The following is a 27,362-nucleotide window of genomic DNA, read 5'->3' as shown; positions in this document are numbered from 1 at the left end:
AGGTGACTTAGGCCTAGACCCATGGGTTGAGAACCTCTGCTGCAGGTGCCCTTGCTTGGGCAGTGAAATTAGGATGGACGCTGAAAATAGCAGTTCATTTTGGAGACAGAAGAAAGGAAAGCTCTAGTTAATTTCGTGCTGCTGTGATAAACACCATGACCAAAAGCAACTTCAACTTCCTATTTCACTTACAGGCTAGACCACTATCAAAGGAAGCCCACGCAGGAGCCTGGAGGCACTGATCACGGAAGAGACGCTGCTAACTCGCTTCCAGTTCCCCCAACACCATCACACAGTGGCGCATGTGTGAAGAGGACATGCTGCTGGGTATGGCAGCTCTACCTCTGCTGTCTCTGATGGAAGAAACAGACACACTGCGGCTGCTATGTCAATACAAGAGGCAGAGACCTGAGCTAGCGAACCTGCTCTGTCTCGCCGTGTGACCATCTCAGTCCTGTGATGATATAGTAAGAAGCCCGAACCAAACGGGAGAGCCATGCACTTCTGCCTCACAGCCTCCAGAACCATGGCCAAATAAACCTGCGTCAGTTTCACATTGCTGCCTTGACATGCATGAGATATTAACTCATAGTGAAAGGTCTATCGTAGCTCACAGTGAGTGCAGTCCATAGCTGGGCAGACTCACTGCTCCGGGTCTCTGGTTGAGGTGCCAAGTGGCAATGGTAGGAGACACGTGAGAGAGAAAATGATTCATCTCACTGTCAGAGAAAAATTCCCAGAATCCCTTGCAAGAGCACATCCCATTGACCAAGACCTCCCACTCAGCTTTGCCTCTTGGAGATTCTACCATCTCCTAAGAGTAGTACCCTGGGACCAAACCTTTAATACGCTGGCTTTCAGGGACAATTACCCAAACACCGGACCTGTATTCTTTAAAAATTATCTGTTGTCAAGCAACAGAAAATACACTAAGCTAGCTGGGTGTTTTGGTCAAACTGTCTCCAACCTTGGTCCACCTACCCAGGCTATAAGGAATGCTGTATCTATAAAAGATGCTCTCTTGCTTTGCCTCTTTCTAAGTCCCACAGTACAAGTACCCGTAATTCTGAAGTGTGGCTACAGGCTCAGTTTTGTGAGGAGTGCTTATGTTTTTAACGGTCTACTAGATCATCTTGCTTGGTGGTGTCCGTGGCCCAGTGCACGAATGCCTATTCTGGTAACTGCCCAGAACTCCATTTCTTCAGACTCGGGGTCCATTTGGTTGGTAGTACCTGCCTGTCTCCACCTTTGCCAGTCCACTATGAGATGTACAATGTGTCTATTCTAGCTTCATTACAGGTCCAGTCTCCCATCACTAGCCCAGAACTTAGCACCTTCCATATTCCAGAGTTCCTACAAGCCAGGGATCTGTTTGTCTATCTTTGAAAATAAGTGATGTTCATAGTACAGTGATGGGAACCTCTAGGGGGTGACAGAGAAGCGAGGAAGAGGCATTCTGAGATGCTCCAATGACCAGAGCCACTTCCCCAATAGACTTGTACTCTTGAAAATTGTAGGGTGAACACCCAAAGGCTAAGAAACCCTGAAGGCATGAGGCACTAGAAACCACACACCAGAGTCGAGTTTGAATTCCCTTCCCCTCGATCTTGGCATTTGATCCTCTGGACACAGTAAGTCGCCAGAGTGATAATGAAAACACAAGCGATGCTTGTTCACCTGAGCTCAGGTCAGGGGTCTGCCTATGCTCTGGCTAGCTCATCTGCGGTTTAATCTTCTGTTTGTTAGCAGCACTAGGTGACGTGCCATGCTGCCAGACAGCTGGTTACTGCTGGTCCTCGGAACCCCGAGGAGAGGTGCTTCCAACCCTTATTAAAGGCTTTGGAAACGCTAGGTCAACACATTCCATCCCAGGCTTCTCCTCACCCCTCAGCAGTTACCAAAGTGTCATTTCCAGCTCTCTGGTGGCATTCCTCTTTTCCTTTATCACCATTCCATCTGAAACTGCCACTCTTGTCCTCATGAACGTGCTGATTGTCCTCTCTCCTCCTCAGAACTGGATTCTGCCCGCAGCTCTCTGAGCCCATTGAGCGGGATAACATTACTTTCCAGCATTTATAATCTCTTACTCCCTCTTTTGTTTCCTACTTATCTCTCCCTCTCTTTGAAGACTTTCAACCTCCTTGTCAGGGGGTGGAACTTAACCTTTTCTCAGGCTGTTCAATTACAGCACAGTTTGTAAATCACCACAGGCCTTCCCGATGACAAGGGCCCCACTGCGCATACAGGTTATGATATCTTCAGTTACAAACACCAGTGATTCCTAGTAATTGCCCCAATGTGCCGGGTACTCTTGCATGAAGGAAAGGGGCGCCCCTCTCCCACAGTTTATCATGACTCTGGCAGCACCTTGGGCTATCTTACTGCCATTGTCCCTGAGAGTTTAAAGGGGACAACATCCCCAACATAGCTGACATCTGATCTTGGTCACAGCTTTCTTTCAAACTGTGTAGACTCTGAGTTACCCTAGTAAGAAATCTGGGGGCATAGTGGTGCCATAAAAATCCAGTTTAAAAAGCCAAGTGCTATTGCTGTGTTATGAAGCTGGTAGAACTTTCGGAATGAGTTTAAAATATTACAAGTCACAAAGCCAAACAAGTCTCTCTGTGAAATGGGATCAAATGGCTGCATTAATTCAAGGTCTCTAATGTCTCAGGCCAGATGGCCACTCTTACTTTACCCTCCTCTCATTACACCCTCAGCCTGCAGGATGGTGTCACCACATTTAGGATGGGCGTTCCCACTTCAGTTAGCCAAATCTTTTAGAGCCTCCCAGACACTCTAGAGATTCTAGAGCAGGTCATTTAACAGTAATCACCCTGAAGATCAGTAATCATTCATGGGGTGGTCATACTGATGATCTAGAATAAACCTATACGGAGGTTGCTTTATTCATAATAATAATGTGATAAAAATTAAAAATATCAAAAATTTAAAAATCATAGAGCTGGGGACATGACTCCTCAGCCACACATAAAAGCTAGGCTTGGGAACATAAATGTGTGCTCTCAGAGCTGAAGGAATGGTGATCCCGTAAGCTTACCGACCAGCCAGCCTATCCAGAATGACAAGCTCAAAGTTTACAGAATGACCTGTCTCAAAATCTAAGGGCTTGAAAGATGACACAGTAGATAACAGTGCTTGTTGCAAGAGGAGGAGGAACTGAGTTTAAATCCCAACACTTAAAAACTCTTAGGCGTGGCTGCAGTTGTCTGTGACCCTGGGGCCACTAGAGCAGAGACAGGCAGGTTACTGGGTCATCAGTCTAGCTCCAAGTTCACTTAGAGACTCCATCTCAGTGGAATACCAGAGAGCTACAGAGCAGAGCAATCACGCCCTCCCTTTTGTCTCTATGTGCAGGTATGTAAGCATGCATGCCTCTGTCTATGTGAACATGCATGCCTCCGTGTATGTGAGCATGCATGCCTGCACATACACAAACATAATCACACACGGTCTCATACAAATGTATAAAAATTCGCTTAAGGTGTAGAATAGTAGAAGACACAGACCTCTGACTTTCACACGTGTGCACACACAGTACGCACAGCCACATAAGCATGCACACACATGTACACACCACAAACACCCTGCAAAAAACAAATTACTGGGAGAGACTGATGCGTGTCAGGACCTAGTATGCAAAACTGGCTTCTAAGTAGCTGGTTATTGCTGGTTTAAAAGGGCAAGAGCCCCTTCATTTACTGCCCCAAAGGATGCTTTTCCCATGGACCTGATTTCCTAGTCCTTGGGAGCTGACTCCGGCTTCTGAGTTGGCCTTCCCCTGGCATCCACTTGCAGCCTGTGGCTGGAAGTAGGGTGGGGCAGGCAGCATCCCTGTTCCCATGCCTCACGTTCAGATCCTTGTCTGGTACAGTCGAAGCTATCCTTGATGGGAGGGCCTGTAGACAATCTCAATTTTGCACAAGTAACAATCTCTCCACCGGGCTCATACTTCAGTGTTCACTTCAAAACCTCTCTCGTTAAAGCCTTAACAAAGCCCAACACGCTGATTTCAGCATCCAACATCTGCAGCCTTATTGAACCGAGTCTCTCCAGCAGAGATGATGCATATAATTTTGGGTACTCAGTGAATATCATTTTTTAGGCATGCAGCATCTGTCTGTCTCTGGGTAAATGGATACATGAATGCCTGAGTGATGAACTGGTCAAAATGCAAAATTAGTGCCTATTAACATAATTCATGGTGGCAAGTTCTATCTGAGGACTTGGCTTGTTTATCTCCAATATCACTCTTTAAGTGCACTAAAGCAAGATTACCTTTTCCTAATTAAAACCTTTCTCCATAGAAAATAGAAAACAAAAACAAAAACAAAAACAAAAAAAAAAAAAAACAAAAACAAAAAAAACCTTGTCTAGCTAGGCATGTGGGGGTTAAGATGAACAGTTCAGGGACAGCCCGGGACACAAGGTTAGACCTTGTCACAATAAAAGAATAAATTCAAACCATGTAAAGGGGGGTATGTGGGTTCAGTATTTGTCTCAGTAATTAAGCTTTTGTCCAGTTCAAAAAAGTCTCTGGACCTTAGTCCTCAGCAATAACAATGAAACATCTTGTTTAAAGTTTAGTTGTTTTCTATGCAGTTATGTTAAAGTCTGTTTGTTTGTTTAATTGCAAAGCATTTAGATGTGTGACCCAAGGAGTGATTCTGGTTTCTGGTCTATTGCCAAGGCAAAGGCTAAGTCAAGAAGTTCCAACTAGCCTGAAGCTAACAGACAAACAATACTGTAAACTGTTCTAGTGAAGGCCGCATGCACAGTAAGGCACTGGCTGCAGACCTCACACACATTCCTTACCTGTGTTCAACATCACCAGGAATGCTGGCCCCAGTCCAGCAGAATGAAGAAACACCGTGCTCTCTAATTCAAGCAACTCTCCACTTGAATAGAGCATTACTTAAATTTCCTTAAAGGTGTGTGTGTGTGTGTGTGTGTGTGTGTGTGTGTGAACAAAGCTTTCAATAATTTCCAACAGATATTTGAGAAAATATAGAAATACACTTCCTGTTATAAAAATTATTTGGACTGTACAAACATTTTTAGGGTTCTGGGGTAAATGGGAGACCTTTCTGGAAGAAATTCAATTCCTGTTCTATCTTTAATTCTTCCCATTTGGGAATTTTACCTACTGTGTAAGCCTCATCACCATGGCTACACAACTGTCATTCATTGGTTAATCTGTCTCACAGCTGACATTTAAAATTTCACCTAACAACAGAATAAAGGCAACTCATTGGGCTTCAGAATTTAAAGTTCTCCCAAAAACAGTGTGGGGAAGAGAAGGCTAGCTAATGTGGGGGAGGGAAAATCTCACCAGGCTGAACTCTCCTCTTGGCTCTCAAATAGAATAAAGAGTAGAGATGCAAAAGTATGGCCTCCTCTGCAGATCCTCTGTGGCTCTGCTGTTGTTCGGGCTGATACCGTGACCAGTTTACCAGACATTATGGTGCAGGCTCCGTGAAAAATGGTAGAGATGCTTACCCACATATGGACTAAAGCAGAAAGAAAAGCTTAACCCACAGGCTAGTTAAATTTTCCAAAACACCTCGGAAATCAGATTATGGGAAGACACCTGGGAGGGTTCACTTTGGGTCACAGCTGTAGATGGTTCAGTCTGTGTTTGCTCAGCCTGGTTGCCTTTGAACTTGAGCTGACACAGCCTCGGTGAAGAACCACTCCCTTCACAGAGGCAGGGAAGGAGTGGACGTCATCTGTGTGTGTGGGGGGGACAGATTGGGGGGAGGAGAGGGAGAGATAGAGACAGTGAGGGAGAGGAAGAGGGGGAGATAGAAAGAAACAGGGAGGAAAGGCATGGGAAGGGAAAAGAGAGAGTCAGAGACAGAGAGGTGGGGGAGGGGAGCATGCATGAGTGCCCTTGCTGGATCCCAGCACATGGTTCCACGGGCAATGCCTCCAGTGACCTCACCTCCCTCACTAGGTTCCACTTCTTTCCTGAAGATCATCATTACTGCATCAATGATGCGCGTATGTAATGCACTTTGATCATATTTACCCCCGTACTCTTTACTGGTCCACGTCTCTTCCCTTTACCCACAGATGCTCTTACCAAATAAACCTCCTTCTACTTTTATATCTGTTGGGTTGTTGTTGTTTTGATGGTTGGTCTCTGTGTGTGGACCAATGCTTTTATTTTGAATTTCTTACTAAAGCTAGAGGTTTAGTAATAGTAGGTCCCACTTCTTTAAACCCATTAGCATCGGCTGGCAAGGAAACCTTTAGCACAGGCCTTTGGGGGACACTATGGCACCTAACTACAAGCCTTAGCAACCCCAGTGCTTTCTCCCCAGAACTCACGGAGCTTTAGGTTACTCTCAAGACACTGAAAAGCTTTTGTTTGATACAATTGCTAAGCCTGGGGCTGGAGAGATGGCTCAGTGGTTAGAGCACTGGCTGCTCTTCCAGAGGTTCTGAGTTCAATTCCCAGCAACCACATGGTGGATCACATTATCTGTAATGAGATCTGGTGCCCTTTTTTGGTGGGTCTGAAGACAGTGACAGTGTCCTTATATATAATAAAGAAATAAATCTTAAAAAACAAGAAACAAAAACAAAACAAAATAACAATTGCTAAGCCTGGAACCATCCTGAGCAGCTTTTTCTCACTGGTCTACACTGAGGCCTGGGGCCTCTACTCTATACAGCCAGAGGTGTGTAAATGGAGACTCCTGAGATCAGAGGTCCCTGACCATGAATAAGCCATTCACCCTCAAGCAAGACAAATGGGTATCATTTAAAACTTCCAAAGGCAGCCTGAAAAACAATGAGTATCATGGCAATGTCTATGAGACATCAAGAAAAGGACATATATACACCAAAGCCACAATGCACAAAACAAGCCACGGGGACATCTGAACACCAGAGAAAATAGATGAGTCACAGATACTCCCCTGCCCCAACCAGGATCAGTGAAGACAGACCTTCCTATGAAAAACCGGAGTCCACTTAGGGCATGCTTGGAGCCTTTTCTAACAACCAGCCCAACAGTACGATTGATGAACTCAACTTAAATGATGTCTGCCTCTTATACTTGTGATCTGGTACGTGTGCTCCTGTGCTGTGTGCTCTCTCTTCTTCCCCCACTCTATGATTAGACACACGGTTACCGTGGATGTGGAACCCTTGACACTAGTTGACGCTCTATCAATCCAAAGGGGAACGAGAGTGGATGAGGACTCTGGGCAGATTATCTAGGTTCATGGACAGCTGCCTTCGGCACTGGCAGACGCACCACAGATTCGGTCCCATCCCGTACCACACAGGGATCACAGTCGTTGCAAGCTTCTGCCTCTCTTGCTGAATGAACACGTGTGCTAAAATCCTGTGCAATCCCATAGTGACAAGAACAAACACACCCAAAAGCACACAATCCCTCTGGAGTCCTCCAGAGCACTCTGCCTCACAACTCCGGGATCATCACAAAAATCCCTACGGCTTTACTCTACAGCTGGAGCTGGAGGAGCCTGGTCTCAAAGCCATGTCCCCAGGTCCTTTCCTTCGTATTCCTCCTTACCCTGGGGGGGGGGGGTCCATTAGCTCTGCTGTCAGCTTTCACTTAAGAGGTAGGGGCACAACATGTCTGAGAGCTGGGACTATACTCCCAACTGCCCGCTTTCTCTTTAACTCTCACAGCAAGGAGCAGGTGCCAGGCACTTTGAATTTGTAAATGTAAATAGCGCCAGTGTATAGGCCCTCTAGAATTTTTTTTAAAGATTTATTTCTTTATTATATATAAGTACACTGTAGCTGTCTCTAGACACACCAGAAGAGGGCACTAGATCTTATTACAGTTGTAAGTCACCATATGGTTGCCGGGATTTGAACTCAGAAACTCTGGATGAGCAGTCGGTGCTCTTAACCACTGAGCCATCTCTCCAGCCCAGCCCTCTAGAATTGTCTTTTGACAAATGAGGAGCTGGGAGCTGGGGCACACAACTCTCCTTCAGCCCTGAGACATTCCACCCCTGTGAGCACTGTATGCATTCGTAACACTACCTGAACAGTTGTCGGGCGGCAGTGAAATCTACCTCCGGAGCCTCTTGGGTGTCCACACTGCCTGGTGGCACAATTCAGCAAGGATGCCTTTCTGTAAGCCCTGGGCTGGAGTTGCTCGGCCAACTCCCAAGCCATGATCACCAGACTGCTGTCCCTTGAGGCAATGCCAGCAGAAACTATAATTTCAGCAGAACCCTGATAAGCATATGAATAATGTATATGATGTAATGGGCTTTGAGTTATTAGAGGGAAATGAGGTTAGGATGGATAGATTAGACCTTAACATTTGCAGCTGACTTCCAGGACACAAGTCTTCATGTGCAGCTGCCTGTCCTTGTCAGAGAGCCATCACAGGCTTTCTCTGGAGAGAAAGCTGAACACTCACAGCTTTCTCCGCACTGTTGCCGACATGTCTGTATTGTAAGACACCAAGGTATCTGAAGCCTGCTGTAAGACTTTAAAGAAATCAGGACACCTTTCCCAGTTAGGAGACTTCCTGTTCACCTCTGGCTCCTCCAGTCCTAAATAAAGCCTGCTCTGTTCTCATTAGGTCCGTCCTTAATTAGCTAAAGTAAAATCAGGACGTAGTCAAAACCTCAACCAACCAGCTCTGTAACTTACAATCTACGCATCATGGTGGCACTTTACCATTGCTAGTGAGTGACAGCTGCCCCCGCTGGACACAGACTCCCTTCTTACCCTGGTCCTGACCGGTCCTCATTATCTACCTAGTGCCTCACATCCTCAGAGACTAAAAGCACTGCTCATAATAGAAGCATACTTCTGTATAAAAAGCTAAACGTTTACCTAAGGTGGGATAATTAAAGCTCATGTGGCCATTAAAACACGAGGACACAAAGCCTTGCTGTGCAGTTAACATTTCAAACTGATGTTTACAATGCACCCCCCCTTCCTAATCTCCCCGCCTTGTTCTCCTTCAAATCATTATTTTAGTTTTAAATGCCAGGAGTTAATAACACCCAGGTACTAATCCTTTTTTTGCTTATCGGCTGTCAAGACCAAACTTGCCCAGGAAAAGTCTTTCCGGAAAAATCTCTAGGGGAGATGCTTTCCGGGGTGGACTGAACTAAGCTGTGACTTAGAGTTCCTGCTTTATGCTCTCCACAAAGACAGAGCCAATAGTCACCCTGCTTCATGGCAAAGGACGGGACATGTCCCAGAGTCAATGCTTTCCCCCTCCTTTGTCTTCCTTTCTGCCCTCTAGCTTCCTTTTGAACCTAGTGAAAATGTGCCACTGGTGAGCGAGGCCGCTCCATTTCCACACTGACCACACTGGCTTCATGGTGTGATGTCTCGGAGCTCAGTGGAAGCTGGAGGAGGAGATAGGAAGGGATGTAGAAATAGAAAGACGCTCTGGTAAGACAGATGCTTGGATTCTGACACCATTTCCAACAAGGCTGGTGCTTTTGCTCCAGAGTCTTTTCAAAGATGAGCGTCCTCTACAAGGCTGTCTACTTTTCCTAAGTTTTGTTCCCCGAAGTTGTGTGTATGTTGGGGGTGCGGTTGCTGTGTGAGGATGCTACATGTTTATGCAGGTGTCTGTGTGTTCCCAGAGGCCAGAGCAAAATATTCTCTTCCACTCTGTAAGCACTGTGGGACCTCTAAGGCAAAGATCTAGTTCATAAGAGTAGGGAATAAGAAAAGATACTTCCCCAAGGACTTTATAACTGTCAGTGCTCAAAATACTGTACAGAAAGTTGATCTTAAGCATAAGAACAGTAAAGACCTGCAAGAGGCCTTTACAAGTGTCCATGTTCAAGTGTACTGCAGCTAAAACGTGGGACTGTGGAGTCCCTGTGACAACCTAAAAGACCAGCAAATGAGGGTGCAAAGTGTGATTTTTGTTGGCTACCGAAGGGTTGTGTTTTTTTTAAACTGACTTTAACTTGTGAGTGTGTGTAGGTGTGCACACGTGTGCAGATGCTCTAGGAGGCCAGAAGAGGTTGTTAAATCCCTTGAAGGTGAAGTTACAGGAGGCTGCGAGCCACCTTCTCTATGAGATTTAGGAGCTGAACTTGCGGCTGTGAAGTACGGCTGAGCTCTCTCCAGAACCTTCAACCAATGTTTTTATTGGCACTAAGAAAGGGGAAGGGATACAGCCATTATAAAGATGTCCACAATGCGTGCAAACCAAGGCCCTGAAATTGTAAAGGTGTCATAGACAGGTCATGGGGTCAAACACCCACTCTGCAGAGAGATGACAATGACCAGATATAGAGCTCGGAGAAGATTGTTCTGTAGGTTTATTACTTCATAAAAAACAAAACAGCTTGACCCCCTGTGGGGATGCCCAGGAGCTTCTGTCAACTGGGCTGAGGAAAGGGAGAAATGGGTTTATCTAGGGAGTAGGGAGGGGAAGAGACCAAGGTCAGAGGGAAAATGACATGCCTTCCTAAGATGACAGGTTACAACGCAGCCCTACTTGAGAAGATGGAGGTAGTCAAGCTGCAAGCACAGACTCACAAGGGTGATCTGCCATTCTTTCCCCGGAGGACTGATCTTCAAAAAAATGTAGGTAAGGAATGTGGGCCTTAATCACAGGCTGCCCTGTAGAGACATACAAGTGACAGAGATGTAACTCAGTCACTAGCCAATGACAACAGTACTGGGGGGTGGAGGAGGAGAAGGCACAGCTTCTCTCTTAACCAGTCTCCTAATTTGCATACTCGAGGCTCCTTCTGAGGCCTGAACTGACTTTACCCCCTTGCTGGCTTTCCCAGGCTCCTTACCCCACTTTTTCCTTTTTCTCCCTGTTTAGCCTCTTCCCTTCTAGTATCAGTCAAAGCTAAGCACACACACTCAACGGACGCTTGCTACTAGCACGTACTTTTTCTGAGCACTTAGCTTCCTTACTAGTCACAGAAGGTATAGCAAACCTATTGGGTTGTCACTAAATGAAATTAGTGGACCTATGGAAAGATCTCAGTGGAAGGCTTGAACCACAGGACTAATGTAAATGTTCTATCCTCCTCCCTTAAGCTTCTGTTAGCTTTATACCATCCTGTACTAATAAGAATGGACAGCTACAGCAACCATGTGTTAAAGTTTAGCTTTAGATGACTTAGATGTGAAGATTTATTACAAAGATGTTTCTAGAAGTAATGTGTTCTACATTTTTCACTGTACAATCCACAGGTAAATGAATTAAGATGTAGAGTGTCAGCTTGAGGAAGTCCCCATATTTCCCTTATATTTTAGTCACAGAGTCCACATGTAAGCCTACTAATTTATAATATTGAATAATATGTATATAAATTCAATATAATTAATATAATTATGTAAATATATAATATGTATAAATAATAGATATATTTTATGCTTATGTATAATAGAGATAACACATGCTAAAATAATAAATAATGTAATTAATATGTAAAATGTATAATATATAAACATGACTAGTACATAAAAACAAATAATTCATCTAAATGTTATTTAGTAAATAATATAAACAACTAATGTAATAATTAATAATAAATAATTAATGGTTAATAATAAAATGTGTTTTATTAAGGTTACCTTTGCTACTAGATTAGTAGAGGTTCAATTTTTCTTTCCAATTATTGAAATTTATACAATTTCTTTTATTAGGAAGTGCTAAGGTCAAGTGTGCTGATGTTTCCTACAATTCTAGTGCTCAGGGTGCTGAGGCAGGAAGATGAAGAGTCCAGAAGAGATGGTTCAGTGGGTAAAGGCATTGGGCAAAAAGTTCACACACACACACACACACACACACACACACACACACACACACACTCTACATATATCAAATGCAATAAGAATATTACACAAGAGTTCAGAACAGGCCTGGGCTTAAGTTTTAATGTCACCAATCATTGTAGAAGGTGGGAGGGAGGAGGAGAACCAGATAAGCAGAGTTCACCTTTCCTGTCTGAAGTGTAAATAGAGACCAGTCCTTGAGCTGCATTTGACCTTCAGTCAAGCAAGCAAACACCTGCCCTTCTCAGAAGAACGAGACTGCGAAAGTAAAGTGTTTTCCGGGTTTGCATTTCCCGGCTGGCATCTCTCCAAAGGCTATTCACCTCACTGTGCTCCCAAATCGAAATCAGAAGAGTCGATTTCACCCAAATGGACGTTTCTCAGCACAGGCTGCAGTGGAGATTTAAGAGCCTGGTGCTTCTGAGAATTAACTCGCCTTCAAACAAACGGGGTCACACAGGACACAGGCAAAGAAGCATAAAACAACTCAAAGCTGTCTTCAAAGCTATGCGGTCACCAAGCCCGCTGGGAAAGAGGACACAGAGAAGAGCAAAGAGAAAGGGGCAAACGGAAATCATGGTCCCAGCAAAGGATTAATCTAGCAATGGCTTTGAAGTCAGGCAGCCTCGGCAAATTTACTATGACATTAAATTAACTCAGCTTTCGGTAAGATGATGTTAGCCCTTCTTCCACAAAGGAAGCACATACACACATAGACCATTACTTACGGACTGGGCTAGCTTTTACCTCATTATAATAGTAAGGATTACACACCACCGGCAGAGGGTGTACCGTCATAATGAGGAACCATGACGGGGGGCGGGGGGGAAGCTCACATCCACACTGGAAAACCCTGCCCAGCTGGGAAGCATCTTTCTCTCACTTGAGTCAGCCTGAGATTCTCTCTCTCCCCTGTGCTCCGACATAGTAGGGAGTCTTGTTCCTGTGGTCTGTACCTCTGACTCAACTGGTCAAGAAAGTGGAGGAGCCACTGGGCCACTCACAGATCTGCTGAGTGGATCCCATAGCTCAGAAACCCAGTGATCTAAGGTCACCAAGAAGTGTAAAATGTCCTAAAGAAAAACTGAAATGCCACATACTTTGAGCTAGAAGTTGAGCAATGATGGTCCACTGTACGAAGTGACTGTGTGGTTCTCTGTGCTCATGCCTGATGGGAAGAGGGGAAAGCAGATAACAACTCCCAGAGCTGTCTAACTGCTCTGGCCAGGACTTCATACTATATTGAATAGCTCAAGAGAGAGTGGGCAGCCTTGTCTAGTCGCTGATTTTAATGGGATTGCTTTAAGTTTCTCACCATTTAGTTTGATGTTGGCTACTGGTTTGCTACATATTGCTTTTACTATGTTTAGGTATGGGCATGGAATTCCTGATCTTTCCAAGACTTTTAACATAAAGGGGTATTGAATTTTGTCAAATGCTTTCTCAGCATCTAATCTTTTTTGAGTGTTTCTATAGTGGATTATGTTGATAGATTTCTGTATATTGAACCATCCCTGTATTCCTGGGATGAAGCCTACTTGATCGTGACGGATGATCATTTTGATGTGTTCTTGGATTTGGTTTGCAAAAATTTTATGAAGTATTTTAGGAGGTCAAAGGGATACAAATTGGAAAGGAAGAAGTCAAAGTATCACTATTTGCAGATGATATGATAGTGTACTTAAATGACCCCAAAAATTTCACTAGAGAACTCCTAAACCTGATACACAACTTCAGCAAAGTAGCTGGATATAAAATTAACTCAAATAAACAAGTAGCCTTTTTCTACTCAAAAGATAAACAGGCTGGGAAAGAAATTAGAGAAATGACATCCTTCATAATGGTCCCAAATAATATAAAATACCTTGTTTTTTATTATTGGTGTGACTCTAACCAAGCAAGTGAAAGATCTGTATGACAAAAACTTCAAGTCTCTGAAGAAAGAAATTGAAGATCTCAGAAGACTGAAAGATCTCCCGTGCTCATGGATTGGAAGGATCAACATAATTCCAACTCAATTCTTCTTATAGTTAGAAAGAGCAACTTGCAAATTCATTTGGAATAACAAAAAACCCAGGATAGTGAAAACTATTCTCAATAATAAAAGGCCTTCTGGGAAAAATCACCATTTCTGACCTCAAGCTGTATTACCGATCAATCGTGATTAAAAAATGGTATGGTATTGGTAAAGAGACAGGAAGGTAGATCAATGGAATAGAATTGAAGATCCAGAAATGAACCCACACACCTATGGTCACTTGATTTTTGACCATACAGTAGAAAAAAAAAAAAAGACAGCATTTTCGACAAATGGTGCTGGTCAGACTGGTTGTAAACATGTAGAACAATGCATTGTTATCGCCCTGTACAAAGCTCAAGTCCAAGTGGATGAAGAACCTCCACATAAAACCAGATACAATCAAACTAATAGAACAGAAAGTGGGGAAGACCTCGAACACATAAGCACAGGAAAATTTTCCTGAACAGAACACCTATGACTTATGCTCTAAGATCAAGAATTGACAAATGGAACTTCATGAAACTGCAAAGCTTCTGTAAGGCAAAGGACACTGTCAATAGGATAAAATGGCACCAACAGAATGGGAAAATATTTTTGCCAATCCTACATCCGATAGAGGGCTAATATCCAATATATACAAAGAACTCAAGAAGTTAGACTCCAGAGAATCAAATAACCCTATTGAAAATAGGGGACAGAGCTAAACAAAGAATTCTCAACTGAGGAATATCAGGGCTGAGAAACACCTTAAGAAATGTTCAACATCCTTAGTCATCAGAGAAATGCAAATCAAAACAACTCTGAGATTCTACCTCACAGTCAGAATTGCTAAGATAAAAAACTAAGGTGACAGCAGATGCTGGCAAGATTGTGGAGAAAGTGGAACACTCCTCCACTTGTGGTGGAGTTGAAAGCTGGTACAACCACTCTGAAAATCAGTCTGGCAATTCCTCAAAAAATTGGACATAGTACTACCTGAAGACCCACCTACACCACCCAAAAGAGACTCCAACATATAAAGACACATGCTCCACTATGTTCATAGCAACCTTATTTATAATAGCCAGAAGCTGGAAAGAGCCAAGATGTCCTTCAACCGAGGAATAGATACAGAAAATGTGGTACATATACACAATGGAATACTTATTACTCATCTATTAAAAACAATGACTTTATGAAATTTGTATGGAAATGGATGGACCTAGAAAATATCCTGTGCACATGCAGCTGGGTCACATCCAGCTATATACATGCAGCTGGTTCACATAACAGCTGTGCACATGCAGCTGGGTCACATCCAGCTGTGTACATGCAGCTGGGTCACATCCAGCTGTGCACATGCAGCTGGGCCACACAGCCAGGGATGCTTTATACACTTCTTTATAATGTCCCTGAGACTCTTTGAAGCAAGTGCTAAAAGGCTAGTTAGCTGCATGGTAGACAACCAAATGAGCAAAACCTAAACTCATATAGGAAAAGAAACTTTACAAAGCACATTGGCCACAGCAGGGGAAACACGTTGTCTGTTTTATAAAGAAAGTGTGGCAAAGAAACAAACAAGCATACAAATTAAGCGGGAAAGCTGTGTTAAGATGAACATCAGAAAGGCAGCAGGAGAGAAAGGCTGGGAGGCTTTAGAAAACCAGTGACGCATGCTCAGGCCAGCCAGCAGAGAAAGCCCTTCCTTCCCTGGGCTCCATGGTGCAAACAGAGCTTGCACTAGGAAAGCCTGCTCACAGAATGTAGGAGCAGGTGCTGTGCAAATGACTATTAAGGACTGGACACTCCGGCCACAGCGTTTTGGGGTCTCCCTCCGCTCACCAGTCCACCCATCCTCAGAAAAGCTTTTCTTTACTAATAACTGTTTCTATTTCTGACGTGTGTGTCTGTGGTTCAGTTCTGTCTTGAAGGACACAAGACCCTATCTGCTTCTGCTCTAGATAAACCTCCCAGTTCCAAATCCCTGACGTGTACACGTATGTGGGAACCCTGACCTCTTTACAGTGGGTCCTGTCTGTACCAACCAGGCTGGACAGAGATGCAGTGTTCTGGGGCTGGGAGTCTGTCAACCTCTCAAATTCCTCATATGTCCATGGGGAAGCTGCCAGCTGCTCGTCTCTTGACTAGTGTTTGAGGTAAATTCAAAAGCACCAAAGTGATGCCAAAAGTCCTGTCAAGTCCTCTGCAAATTACACACATTTGCTCACACTAACTCTCTGAGGCATCTGAACACGGTGACCACGTTGAGAACAGCAGCAGGAGGGAGAAGAAAACAGAACAGGCAAAGAGGCCTGCTCTGGGCAAAGACTGTCTCTTGCTAGTAGCACTTACTCAGCATGAAATTTTTATGAGCCAAGTGTCACATACCCAGGGACTGTTACGTATAGAAGTCATGAAATCATTAAGTTCCATTAGGAGTGAACACATAATTTAAAGTGATATACACATGTAGAAATGTATGCATATATGTGTGAATAGTATGTGTACACATGCTATATAACTGTCTACATGTTTAAGTAAAAAACAACGAATTGCTGTGCTCTTTAAAATGACAACTTTACTCACAACCACATTTCTTACAGGAACAGGAATTACACTCTGATTTTGGGCATTGACAACCTGCCATCCTCTCTGGTGATAGTCTACCAGTTTGAAGTTTCCAAGTCCTAACTCACCTGCAATCTAAGAAGCTCCCAAACACACAGGTAACGTTTTAGACTCTTTTGTTTTTTTCTAGAAAAGCCCAGGGCTGTTTTTAGATTCTCAAGCACAGTGGTTGTACAGAAACTAGATTAGCATATACCGTATGCATTTGTCTTGCAATGACTATAAAAATAGATGTAAACTCACATGGCCTCCACTATTAGCTGTGGGACCAAGAACAAGCCCCCTCAGACTCTGAGTCTTAGTTTCCCTTTCAAGAAAGTCAAGGGTACAATATCTGGTGTGAATGTGACATACGGTAATTTGAACCAATACCCAATCCTGAGAATAACCAAACAAACTGGACAAAATTCACCTTAAATAGGGAAAACTTCAGAGACCAATTACGACACCCATGGAAAAGAAAAGCTGATGGGGGCCAGGCAGTGTCGGCCCACACGTTTAGTCACAGAGCTTCACTTGGGAGGCAGGGACAGATCTCTGGGTTCAAGGCCAGTATGGTCTACAGAGCAAGTTCCAGGACAGCCGGGGCTGCAAAGAAACCTGTCTGAAAAAAACAAAACAAAACAAAAAAAGAAAGACTGGTAGGCGCTAAGTTTGGGGGCCGGGGCAGAGCGGGGGAACAACAAAACCCTCAACTTACTTTTGGAGGCCAGGTCCAGTGGGGCTGATAACCAGCTTCTAATAGAACTGAGCAGATGGACAGACGGACAAGAGTCATTACCAACAAAGGAGAGAGATGAATGACTCCTGATCACTCTGGAAATGACCAGGGTGCTAAGAACACACAACCTAAACATAGCAGCAATCAACAAAATCACCCACCTAGGAGCTGGGCCTCAAATTGTTATCAATATCTAAATTTAAAGCAACTTTGATTTGTAACAATACAGACAGTGGGGGAGATGGACAGACAGACAACACAGCATGGAGAGTATATAAAGAAACTATAGTATCCCCAAATGGGAGGTGCCTAAAAAAATGAACCAAGAAGAAAACCACCAATCTTGATTAGACAAAAAACCAAAAAAAAAAAAAAAAACAAAAAAAAAACCAAAAACAAATCACCAGAAAACAAAGTAAAAAAAGGAATTGTAAGCAGGGGGTGAAAACATGGCACAGGGCACAGGGACAACGAAGTGGCAGATTCTGAGCAACAGTCGGCTTTTCAAGAGAGACAACGAGCAACTTCTAGACCACACTAAAACGTCTGCCTGCAAACCGGGACAGTCCACTAGCGTGTTCCCAGCGAGAGGAGCGTGTAATTTTAAAATCCACGGTAAAGTAGGCTAGGCGCCAGCCTTGGCGGTCTGTCTGTTCCTACGCGAGACCATGGCCGCGTGCAGCCCGCGTGCAGCCCGCGTGTTTCTCCGAACCAATGCCTCTCCCACAAACCCCAGCTCTGCCTCTCCGGAGCTCCAGATCGCTCTCTCGCCAGCCCACCGCCCTGCGGCCAGCTGTGGACATGCTCTCGCCAGCCTGCACTCTACCCACTTATCTCTTTAGTCTGGCAAGCGCAGTTGGGAAAGCATGGGACTCTTAATCCCAGGGTCGTCGGTTCGAGCCCCACTCTGGGCGCCATTTATATTGGGTGGTTTTGAAACTCCCACGCTTTGTTCAGCGTGGACCACCAGCTGCCTGCCTGCTTTGCCAAAGCCAGAGCTCCAGTCTGCCTCAGCTCCGCCAAATTGCCCACCGGAATCGTCACAAATGGAAAACAGACAATCTTAATATCAACAGATGACAGGACCGCTGGGCACCGGATCTACCGTCTTCAACTCATCAGCTATTCTGTGTTGGAATTCTTCAATGGCGGAGGTCACCACGGGTCTAACGATTCCTGGTCTACATCCTGCACGTCTCTTGCTCTCCACCTCACTGTAAAAATGGCTGTTCCTTCCCCCCTTGTCCCCTCTTCCTCTCTCAGACCCAGAAAGCCTGACTCATCTTTGCCCAGTTACTGGCTTCTTCTCGTCTCATAGCCAATCAGATATTTTGGGGAAATTCCCATACAGAGTCCTTTGGAGGAAATAGAAGAAAATGATTTTAAAATAAAGATCAAAGATAGAAGAACATTAAACAAACAAACGGGTGAATGTATGAATGTAGCTGATATGTAAAAATGGCCTGACTCCAGTTCCAGGGAGCCGACACCTCCTGTCACCTCATGGGCACTGACCACACACGTGATATACATAAACGCATGCAGGCAACACTCACAAACATTAAACAAATCTAAAATAAAATAAAATAGTTTTAAATAGTGATTATACATCCTTGGGATGAAAATATACTAATTAAAAAGTGTCATAAAAATTTGAGGACTGGTGGCAAAGAAGTTAAAGAGTATATATTATCCTAGGATATATAAGCTCTTAGGACACACACACACACACACACACACACACACAAACGAAGAAAAAGCATACAGACCAAACATTCGTATAAACCCAGATGCAGTAGTCCAGAGCCATAATCCCAGTACCTGAGGGTGAGTGGGGGGGTCAAGTTCAAAATCCCAAAAAAGAGGGGCACGGGGATGTCTCAGTGGATAAAGCACTTGTTTTTCAAGCCTGACAAATTGTTCTCTGATCTCTACATAGGCAGAGTCAGCACCTTTAGCCCTCTGAGCCCCCCTTTTGTGATTTTATTTATTTATTTTTCTTTTTAGATTTTGCCATGTAGCCCTGGCTGGCCCAAGCTGACCTTGAACTCATGGTAATGCTTCAGCTTGAACTTCCTGACTCATGTTTTCCACCACCCCACCCTACACACACACACACACACACACACACACACACACAGAGAGAGAGAGAGAGAGAGAGAGAGAGAGAGAGAGAGGGGCTAGGAGAGGGTATTCACACACAATGATAATAAAATTTGAAAAAATATTAAAGTTTAAAACTATATATACATATATATTTACATATATATATATATATATATATATACATATATATATATATATATATATGCCAGTATACATTGCTAAGTCAAAATGTTTTGTAATTTCCCTTTGCTTTTCTACTAAAAGAATACTGTAATGCACATAGAAGTTTTAGCTGAAAGAACATAACCGTAACATAACAACCTTAAAAAAAAAAAGAAAAAGAACAGCTCAGCCAGGCACATGGCTTTAATCCCAGCACTGTCGGGAGGCAGGGGCCGGCAGATCTCTACAGTTCAAGGCCACCTAGTCTACAGAGCTAGTTTCAGGACAGCCAAGGCCACATAGAGAAACCCCATCTTGAAAAAAGAAAACAAACAAACAGCAACAACAAAGCTCTCTCAGCCCACCCCAGGGCGGTGAGGTAAACAACTGAAAGACACCAGGAGCCTTTACTATAAGGGTGTGCTTACACCCAGACTGCCCTGACTGCACAGGCCCGGAGACGCCATGGAAACAAGCCCCAAACACAAGACAGAAAGTGTCAAAACAAGCGGTTTGGTGCTGACTCTGATCCCAGGAGTCTGGGGCTCAAGCTGAAGCATTGTCGTGAGTTCAAGGTCAGCTTGGGCTTCACAGTGAATACCTGACCAGGGCACATCTCAAAAAACTTACATTTAAATGACAAAAGGAGGGCTCAGAGGGCTAAAGGTGCTGACTCCAATCTAAAAAAGCCCACCAACCTAAATTTAAAGCAACTGAATCAGTCCCAAGAGCCCAGAGAGAAGATTTCTTGACTTCAAGGCCCTGACAGCTCAGTGAGGGAGAGTCTCTTTCAGAAGCACAGGGGTCAGTCAGCCTGCAGCAAGAAGCAGAGAAAATGAGAAACAAAGGAGATCAATAAATAAATAAATAAATAAATAAATAAATAAATAAGGCCCAACAAGGGATGTTGGGACATGGGGACACACACACACACACACACACACACACACACACACACACACAAATACGTTTTAAGGAAGTGACATTTCAAAAGATAACATAACCAAAATAAATCCTTATAACTGTTACAATGAAGAGGTAAGCAAGTCAAAAGACACAGGGGAGATTTTCAAGAATGAGTGAAGAACTCAATTTGCTAAGAACTTGCTACAATTAGTGTAAAAGCACATCTATTTATGACACCTCAGGGCGCACACAGTAGGAAGGCGAGGGAGGAGGGGTCACAGCTGTGCCTGTGATGGGCACTGGAGCAAGCTCTCTATACTTACAGAATTCAACTTTATTTTTGATTATTTATTTGTCCTTATTTATTAATTAATTATGCTTTTGAGGTAGGGTTTCTCAGGCTAACAGCCCTGGCTTGCCTTGAACTCAGAGAGATCTTTCTGCCTCGGCCTCCCGAGAGCTGGGATTAAAGACTTGCATTATAGGCGTGCACCGCCACCCCCGGCCAGACTTCCATTTTCAGAAGTTAAACTATGACACACTTGATCACTGAGATAAACCTGACCAAATAAAAGGCAGAAATGGCTTACTCAACAGCTGTGGGTCTCAGGCCCTTCTCTGGCAGTGTGTGTGGATGCAGGAAGCACTTCCCTAAAGGAGAGAGGGCTATTTTTTCCTGTGGTACATTTAAACAAATTCTAAAATATTGCCAGTGTGAAAGTCAAAGAATGGGCCATAAATCCCTAAAGAACAGGAGGAGAGGGAGGGTTCTACTTGATCCACTCTTAGAAGACACAGCGTGGCTCTTGGCACGGGACACCTCTCTTGGTTGGCTTCTCTCCTGCCCTCCCTCCTGCTCTCTCCCTTCATGGTCCAGATTAATCTGCCAGCCATGTTCGGCCTACAGTTTTTGCTCTGCCTACTCTCTCCCTTATATCTACAATAAAAACCTTCATATTTTAAGCATTAAAAAAAAGAGAAAGAATGAAAATCCAGTGTGGCATTGTAGAAAGTTTACTAACAGAGGGGACAAAGCCATAAGGACAAAGACACTTGGCCTTATGCTTTGTAAGAAAGGCAGACCCTCCGGGTAGTGAGAACACAATGAGTCGCTGGTAAATTACGCCAGGTCAAACATGTACACACACTTCTTACATAAAACTTGCCTTCCACATCATGTGATATGCAGAAGTTAAATCCTAGTGAATGTTAGACATAAACTTGCCAGTTAAAGCTGCAGTTTGTGGAAGCTATTATAGATGGTTGCATTTTCTCTTCTAGGAGGAAAAGAATAAGTTACCGGTTAACACAAGCCTTACTGCAAGAGAAAAGGGATCTATAAAGGATTTGGATGTTAAAATGAAAAATCTGTTCTCATTAAGGAACTGAAAGAAAAAAAGAAAGAAAGGAAGAAAAGAAAACGAAGATTCTACCACACTTAAACAGACTTACCTCTAGAACTTTAAAAAATATCCACATGTCAGTAAGAACAAAGCAACTAAGTTGAAAATTGCTAAATATTACAGCAACCAAGTCACAAAGTATTTTGAAATGGCCAATGAGTACGTGAGACTATAATCAGCTTCATCAGTTAGAAAGTAAGTTAACTCCACCACTCAGCATTACTAAGACCCAGAGAAAGAACATGGACCAAACAGCTAGAGGCTGCAGAATTAGCATCCACAAGACCCCAGTGAGCCACCAAGGTTTCCCCAGTCATAACAGATAGGCCGATGGCAAGTTGATTCTAGTTCACTCATAAAGGATTACAATACAGAGTAAACAGCCACAAGCAACAGAAAAGTATATATGGTTCCACTTCACCCCTTTCTCAAAAAAAAAAAAAAATATTAGAGATGCAGATTATCACGGTTTAGGTCTATGTTCTTTGTTGAAAAACAAGATGTGCTGATCAAAGATGGTGGGACAGCCTTTAGCTTTGAGGGTGGGGAAGAGTATCAAGTGGGGCTCAGCTGGGTGTTAGTAATAGTCCCTCCTTTGGACCTGGCGCTGGTTTGCAAAGCGTTCCCTTTCTGGTAACTTCTTGTATTCTGCACCTTGTTTTTGCAATTCTATTTGAAAAGACTTTAAAATTTTCAGCTAAAACTACCCGAATTAGGATTTCAAAGGCAAGTGCCGCTGAAAGCTTCCTCAGTAACTATGGTGGCACACACCTTTAGTCTTAGCACCCAGGAAGCAGGAGACAGATCTGAGTTCAAGGCCAGCCTGATCTACAGGGTGAGTTCCAGGATAGCCTGGGCTACAGAGAGAAACCCTGTTTTAAAAAACAAACCAAACCAAACATACAGACAACCAAAAATCCATGCATAGTATCTCCAATGGAGAATAGTTGGGTGGAGAGACAGAGGAAACAGCATGTCTGTCCTTCTTTACGCCAGGAGGAGGCTTCTTCTAAGATGGACCGCCTCCTCCCTGATTCTGGTGTTTTTCTCTCTGGTGAAACCATTGCTTTGTGTCTTTCAGGCCTAATACACCGACAGCCTCCCTTGCTTTGCTTTGACTCAAGATAACCACCCAGCCTCTGTCTTAATAATTGTTTGGTAAGGTCTTGTCGTTTGATGGAAGCCGGACTCTGCTTTTGGGCTGGTGCCCTGCGTATCGATACCTTTAAATGGATTCATGATATTTTTGTCATCTGTCTTCTGCTAAGCTGCAAGCACCATGACATCGAGGCTGCCAATGAACACTTGTTATTGATTTTACAAGTTAATGAATGAACCCCACATCACTACACTGGAGACATAGTACACTACTTCCAAGATACTCCTACTGTGTCTGAGAGAGCACCGATTTACCACTGGTGGAAAACAGTTTTTGTTGGCAGGAATGTTCACTCTCCAAGATAGTTTCAATTGTTCCAGAAACGGCATCTACAAAAGCATCTAAGATAGAAATTTTATGTTTGCAGACTAAGTCATCAATGACAGATTCTAAGTGGACAAGATAGGATGCCAACGGACTCCCAACTAGAATTCTAAATACCAGAATACAGTAAGAAGATTAAGGAAAAGACGATACCCAGCCCCCTGCCTAATTTTCATATCCTAGTGCAATGACTGGAAAGATAAATACTCAGTGCATGACACAGAAACTCAAACTCAACACTTATTCATGTTTGTTGTCTTAGGCACATCCCCAGAATTACAATGTAAGTAACACATTAAAATGCACAGTTCAAGACCATCTACAAAATGAACTGGAGCATTCTGAGGCCGCTAGTCAGGATTTTCACAAGGTCTGCAGCTCTACTGATTTTCTATATCACTGTTTTTTAAAAGGTACAATGAACATCAGGTTACTCGCAAGCCATTGCTTGCGCTAGCCAAATATTTCAAACATAAGCACACTAGCATATGCTCTACTGGGAAACATCTGAATTCTAATATGGAGAAAAGCGGTTTATAAACATCAGTGATGTACACACCTCAACAAGAACTCTTGTTTATAAACGGTGGGCCATTGTAGGAGCAATTTACCTAACAAACTCTGGGAAATGCAGTCTCAACTCTGAAGATGTCTGCAGTCTCTTTCCTAGTAAACCACCTATTTATTTCCCTCACTTTGGCTATAACGAATATTCTAGTAATATGAAGGAAGGTCCACTATCTCTATCACTGGAAACAGTATTACCTGTAACCTTCCCCTCTGCAGAACAGCTAGCTAATACAGCATGATCTCTAATGTGGGAATACCCGGGTTATAAGAGAGATTACTAATGACCTGGGTAACATTTTGTTGATGGAGTTTGATAACTAACTGAACTAGTTAAAATGCTAATACAGCTAACTTTTCCATGACCAGAACCAAGTAACTTGCTTTGTTTTATGTCCGATCTCATGCAACAAAAGAATATTTTTCTATTCATTTTCATAGGTCACCTGACTATAGGAAATGACCACATCAGCTTAAGAGATTGCTTCCCGGGTAAGAAAAGGTATTTTACACCTGATTACCCATAAAGACAGCTGAGTCCAAGCTAATCGTCTTCCATCTCCTCAATACATTCAGCAGTATGTTAAAGGTGGGGGAGGGAAGAGTATGCAATCTGGCGTTCGATCCTTAATAAGAATTCTCCATTCACTCATTGCTAGTGTCATCTTAACCCACTATGGGTCACCCAGAACTGGAAGACCCCATCGCCCGACAGGGTCAGGAAAGAGGCGTTTCTCTCCGAGTCTGGGGAAAAAATAAAATCACAGCTCGAGATGCGTCAGGACAGGCAGGCGGCCCAGCCCCAGAGACCAGGCGGCGTCCCGGTGCCCGCAGCCAGGGCCCCGGGCGGAGCCTCCCGCAGTGCCCGGTTCTTACCCGCCAATCCGCCGCCGCCGCCCCCGTCGCCCCCGTGGCCCTTCCTTCGTTGCAGGATGAAGTAGGGGTTGGCTCGCTCGGTGATCCACAGCGCGTTGGCCAGCAGCACCTCCTCGGGATTCACCCACATGGTCCCGGTGGCTGCGGGCAGTCGCACAAAGGGGCCCGCAGACTGGCGCGCTCTCCCGGGCACACGCGCGCCCGCCCGGTTGTGGGTGCGGGGCCGCGATGGCCTTCAGCAGGCTGCGGCCCGCGGCTCCGGGCCCGCGACAAAGACCCTGCGGGCAGCCGGGAACGACGGCCGGGATCGGGACAGAGCAAGTAGCATCCTCCCCGCGGCGCCGCGCTCGCCAGGCGCGCAGCCTCGCAGCCCGGCCCGGCCCGGCCCGGCCCGGCCCACGGCAGGGCGAGCAAGCGGCGGGGCTCGGTCTCGGGGCGCGGCGGCGTTCAAGGGCGAGTTTGTGCGGGAATCCGAGCCCCCTGGGCGGCGTGATCTCCAGCTACCGAGCCCGAGATCACCGCCCGTGGACACCGCGCGTCGGGGCAGCGAGCTGGAAGGACGCTCCGGGCGCTGCGAATGAATGACGACAGCGCGGCTCAGTCGCCGCGAGCCCGGGTGACTGCGGGTCGCTTCTCGCGAGCCCGGTGGAGACTGAGTGCGGAGCGCAGGGCCCCACGCCCATCCCAGCGGGGAGGAAGCTGCTCTGCTCGCAGAGCCTGCGTGTGGCGTGGGTATTCAAGGCTTACGCTCGACGGGACAGCGCCACCCCTGCCCCGGAAACGTGCGCTCCCAGGTTCCAGACCTGCTCTAGAGCCTGGAGTCCAAGGTGGACTCAGCCAATGGTTGGGAATGTTTTTGTTTCCTGCATCCCTGGATCAAGTCACGCGCTAAACTTGTCACTGCCGGTGGCCCCTCCCCTCCCATTCCTTTGTAATTAAAGTGGCCCAGCTAACTGCATTACATCACCTCTTTCCTTGACCTACAGGGCGTAAGCTATAGCTAAGTTGGAAACGGCCCAAAAGCTTAAACCAACTTATTCTCGCCACAGCCGTTCCTATATTGGGCATTAGGGGCTTTGAGGAGCACATGCATTGCAGAATTCAGAGGTGTATTCAAACTTAATGGATGCATTGTTTGCTCGTCTAAGAAAATTAAACCAGAGACACGCAGGTCAGGCATCTTTATGCTTAACAATTCGTCCCCCCCCCCCCCCCCGCATGCATGGATTCCATTTGTGGTCTCAGCTCATCTACTGCATATCTGACGTGACTAAACGCATTCACCCAAGAGATTAGAGAAATGTTTTCAGCAAAAGAGGTTTCCCTTTTCAGATGACCGGAGTTTACTAGACTCCGAAATGGCCCAAAAGTTAGCCAATCGTAAGAACTTCCTCTTTTCCAATAACCAAATCATTCAAACACATTTTTTTTAAATGTATGTACCCACGATTTGAATGTGTCCTTCCACCCCAAAATTCGGTCACAGTGATAGCATTAACCTGTGGAACCATTGGAGGCAATTAGGCCAAGAGGGGTTCCTCCTCAGGGATGGGGAGAAGACACAGGAAGCTGCACACAGGAGTTGGGTTCCCACATGGCTGTAGACTTGACAACCGTGAGAAATCGATGTCTTCCTTTCAAAGTTACCCATCTCCAGTATTTCATTACAGCAATGCAGATGGACCAAGATGGGGTTGGGTGTGCTTCTGACTTTGTGTTGAGGACCCTTTCAAGTCCATAAGTGAGCAAACTGGCAGCCATTCCAACAAAGCTTTGTTCCCAGCCCTGAGGGTGCTAAAGAAATGCAAGGCTGTCTTCCAGTCACCGGAGTGGTCTTCCCCTTGGTTTGTTTATTTATTTAGATACCATTGACAGGGTCCCACTATGTGGCTCAGAATGTTGGGCCTCTTGGCTCAACCTCTCATGAAGCATAAATGGGTTTGCTGGTTGGTCTGCACTAGCAATCCATCTGGCTTTTCATCTCCAATCTCTTTAGGAGACAGACACTAGACCTTCAGGCCTCTGAAAATGCTCAACATAGTTAACAGACTCAGATATGTTGCTTTGTGGCAGTATAATTTCTAAAGCTGTAACCGCCCCTCCGTGCTGAGGATGCAGTGGAACAGCAAGAGCTCACATCTCTCTGCCCTGAGGAAAGCACACACTGAACTGTCTCACAGCTAAATCTAAGTTTTTTTCTGTCCTTTGTGTTACGGGTTTCTGTAAATGTGGGCACTTCTATGGGCACAGTGGAGAGAAATTTAGATCTTTTACTCTTGTTTGGCCAAACACAATAAAGATTTTTTTCCATTATCAATTTCTGTTTCCTACATAGAAACTAAGGTGTTTGTTTGGGTTGTAGACCTGAATATTTGGTAATAGTTTGGCACCTTCAGTATTAAGATCAACAAACAAAAAACACAGAGGTACTTCTATGGGTGCATTTTTCACTTTCTGTAACTAGCATTTATTTTTCTTTTTTGAAACAGGGATTCTTTGTCTAGCCCTGGCTGTCCTGGAACTGGAATGTAGACCAGGCTGGTCTCAAGCACAGAGATCTGTCTGCTTCTGTCTCTCAAATGATGGGATCAAAGGCCTGCTCCACAACTGCCCACCTTGTAAACTGGCATCTTCAAAGAATCTACAAAGTTTCTTAAAGCATCATTTGTAGGATCCTTACCTTGATCTGGATTTACACCTGACTTACTGGGCATGGTG

The 27,362-nt window shown here is 44.6% G+C and overlaps 1 protein-coding gene across 2 annotated transcripts in view; it reads right to left on the bottom strand.

Annotated features, from left to right (window-relative positions):
* Positions 1-24,774, bottom strand: part of TBC1D9 (TBC1 domain family member 9) — a gene marked incomplete at both ends in the record, with an annotated part of 89,649 nt that extends 64,875 nt beyond the window's left edge. For both annotated transcript variants that reach the window (XM_080937473.1, XM_080937474.1), the window contains one exon: positions 24,645-24,774. In XM_080937473.1, coding sequence (XP_080793599.1) covers positions 24,645-24,774 — 130 coding nt within the window. The remainder of the gene's footprint in view (positions 1-24,644) is intronic.
* Positions 24,775-27,362: the final 2,588 nt, after the last annotated feature.

Source organism: Micromys minutus (genome assembly GCF_963924665.1).
Source record: "Micromys minutus genome assembly, chromosome: 24".
Taxonomy (NCBI): domain Eukaryota; kingdom Metazoa; phylum Chordata; class Mammalia; order Rodentia; family Muridae; genus Micromys; species Micromys minutus.
Note: the sequence above shows the minus strand (reverse complement) of the source record. Positions and strands in the feature narration are given on the sequence as shown.